Consider the following 2,101-nt stretch of genomic DNA (forward strand, 5'->3'; position numbering starts at 1 on the left):
GATAATACTATACTTTAATAATTAGCTTCAACTGACAGAGAAACTGTCTACTCCAGGTCAAACATGTGATAAAGATAATACTATACTTTAATAATTAGCTTCAACTGACAGAAAAACTGTCTATTCCAGGTCAAACATATGATAAAGATAATACTATACTTTAATAATTAGCTTCAACTGACAGAAAAACTATCTACTCCAGGTCAAACATATGATAAAGATAATACTATACTTTTATAATTAGCTTCAACTGACAGAAAAACTATCTACTCCAGGTCAAACATATGATAAAGATAATACTATACTTTAATAATTAGCTTCAACTGACAGAAAAACTATCTACTCCAGGTCAAACATATGATAAAGATAATACGATCTTTTGATAACTGGTTTCAATTGTTTGCTCCGATATAACCATATGATAAAAATAGTAAGACCTTTTTTGAGGTCAAGTGTAAATTGACATTGAAATTATATGTAGTTTCATACAAGATAATTATGACTATCACCTAGAAATAACAATACTGTGTGTATTCTCATAAAAGCTTTCCGTGAAAATCATAAAACTTAATGAAACTCAGTTCAAAACTACGGAAATTAACATTTTTATTCTGCAATAAGTAATACATATTACACTAGTTTCAGAAAAATCACTTAGAACTTAAAAAATATTGTTGATACAAAATCCTTTTGTCTATTACTGCTTGGACTATTAACTTTGATCTTGTTTGGTGTGTCTTAAGTTTAACATTAATCCTTCAAGGTGAACGTGCTTTAAAAGTAACAACGAATCAACAGCTCTTCAAGAACTGTACTGATTCAAAATCGCGTTCGTAAATGTTGGAGTGATCGAAAATTTTCAGTTGTACTTAATGATTTGCTTATTTTGTTTTTCCCTGTCACTAGTGTTAGTTGTTAGATTGCGATCTTCTAGATGTAGATGGATTTCTTTAGTCTCAAGATATTAGATTCCCCTTAAAATTTGTACAAAGAAACAGAGATAAGATAAATAAAAACTTACCTTGCGAAAGAAGAGTAGTACGTTAATCGATCTTGTTCGAGAGGTGTTGATCTCGTTGACCTGTAGCTCAGAAAAGTTGGACAAAACTGGCGATGATAAGAAAGATCTCAGTGTGGATATACTAAGAGGTCGTTGCTCGTTTTCCTTAAACGTACTCGAAACTATTAAAGTTCGAAGCTTCCGCATTTCCAAATTACACCTCGGGAGGGCACTTTCCCTGCAAACCTACTGGTGACTAATGAAACACTAACAAAGAGAAACTTAACTTCTCATCAGGGGAGGATATAGAAACAGCTTTAATGTTTAAGTAAATGAGTGTTTGGTTATATTAAATTAAGAGGTCGCTGTAATCGACTCCGCACGAGGAAGTGGAAGAAAGCTGGATTTACATCTTAATGCCATATTATTAATAACGAAATTACGTTGTGCTCCATAGCTAACGAACATAATAATACACATTTCATCGTGTTTATTTCTTTTTTAACCAATTTATTATTATTACTAAGAAAGGCAAGTATGGTATAAATGTCGTTAAATGTCGACAGTAGTCTAATTAAATAAAGGTTTAAAGATCGTAAATATAAAAACATTTCGAAAGAACGTTGCTTCGTCGGTGAAGAATCATTTATTTCAATAATGACACGTGCTTGTTCATTTCTTTTCAAAACGGATTCAAAGGGCCCCCTGCTGAACCCTCGTGTAATTTCTGAGTACTAAGATTTACATATCAAATTCAACGCTGGATAAATAACTATTAAATCTCTGCTACTGAAATTTATATTAATTAAAACAATAAAAGTAACTAATAACGCGACCTACCCATCAGGCATTATCATTCACCTTGGGCGAGATTTGGAACTGTTCCCCACCCACAGTAATCTCGCCTATTTCATTCACTATCTGAAGATGGAAATTTGCCATTCACTGTAACGTAGATAACATTCAATGAATATAAGCATGCTAAATGAATTATTCCAGTTATATATATATGCCAGGTGGTTAGGGCGTTTGCCTCGTAATCTTAGGATTGCGGTTTCGAATCCCCATCCCACCAAACATGCTCACCCTTTCAGCCGTGGG

At 33.0% G+C, this 2,101-nt stretch overlaps 1 protein-coding gene across 1 annotated transcript in view; it reads right to left on the minus strand.

Annotated features, from left to right (window-relative positions):
* Nucleotides 1-1,222, minus strand: part of LOC111087243 (bursicon-like) — an 11,073-nt gene extending 9,851 nt beyond the window's left edge. The window contains exon 1 of the mRNA XM_022393234.1: nucleotides 1,022-1,222. Coding sequence (XP_022248942.1) covers nucleotides 1,022-1,207 — 186 coding nt within the window. The 5' untranslated portion in view covers nucleotides 1,208-1,222. The remainder of the gene's footprint in view (nucleotides 1-1,021) is intronic.
* Nucleotides 1,223-2,101: the final 879 nt, after the last annotated feature.

This window comes from Limulus polyphemus, unplaced genomic scaffold, assembly GCF_000517525.1.
Source record: "Limulus polyphemus unplaced genomic scaffold, Limulus_polyphemus-2.1.2 Scaffold1920, whole genome shotgun sequence".
In the NCBI taxonomy this organism is placed as follows: Eukaryota; Metazoa; Arthropoda; class Merostomata; order Xiphosura; family Limulidae; genus Limulus; species Limulus polyphemus.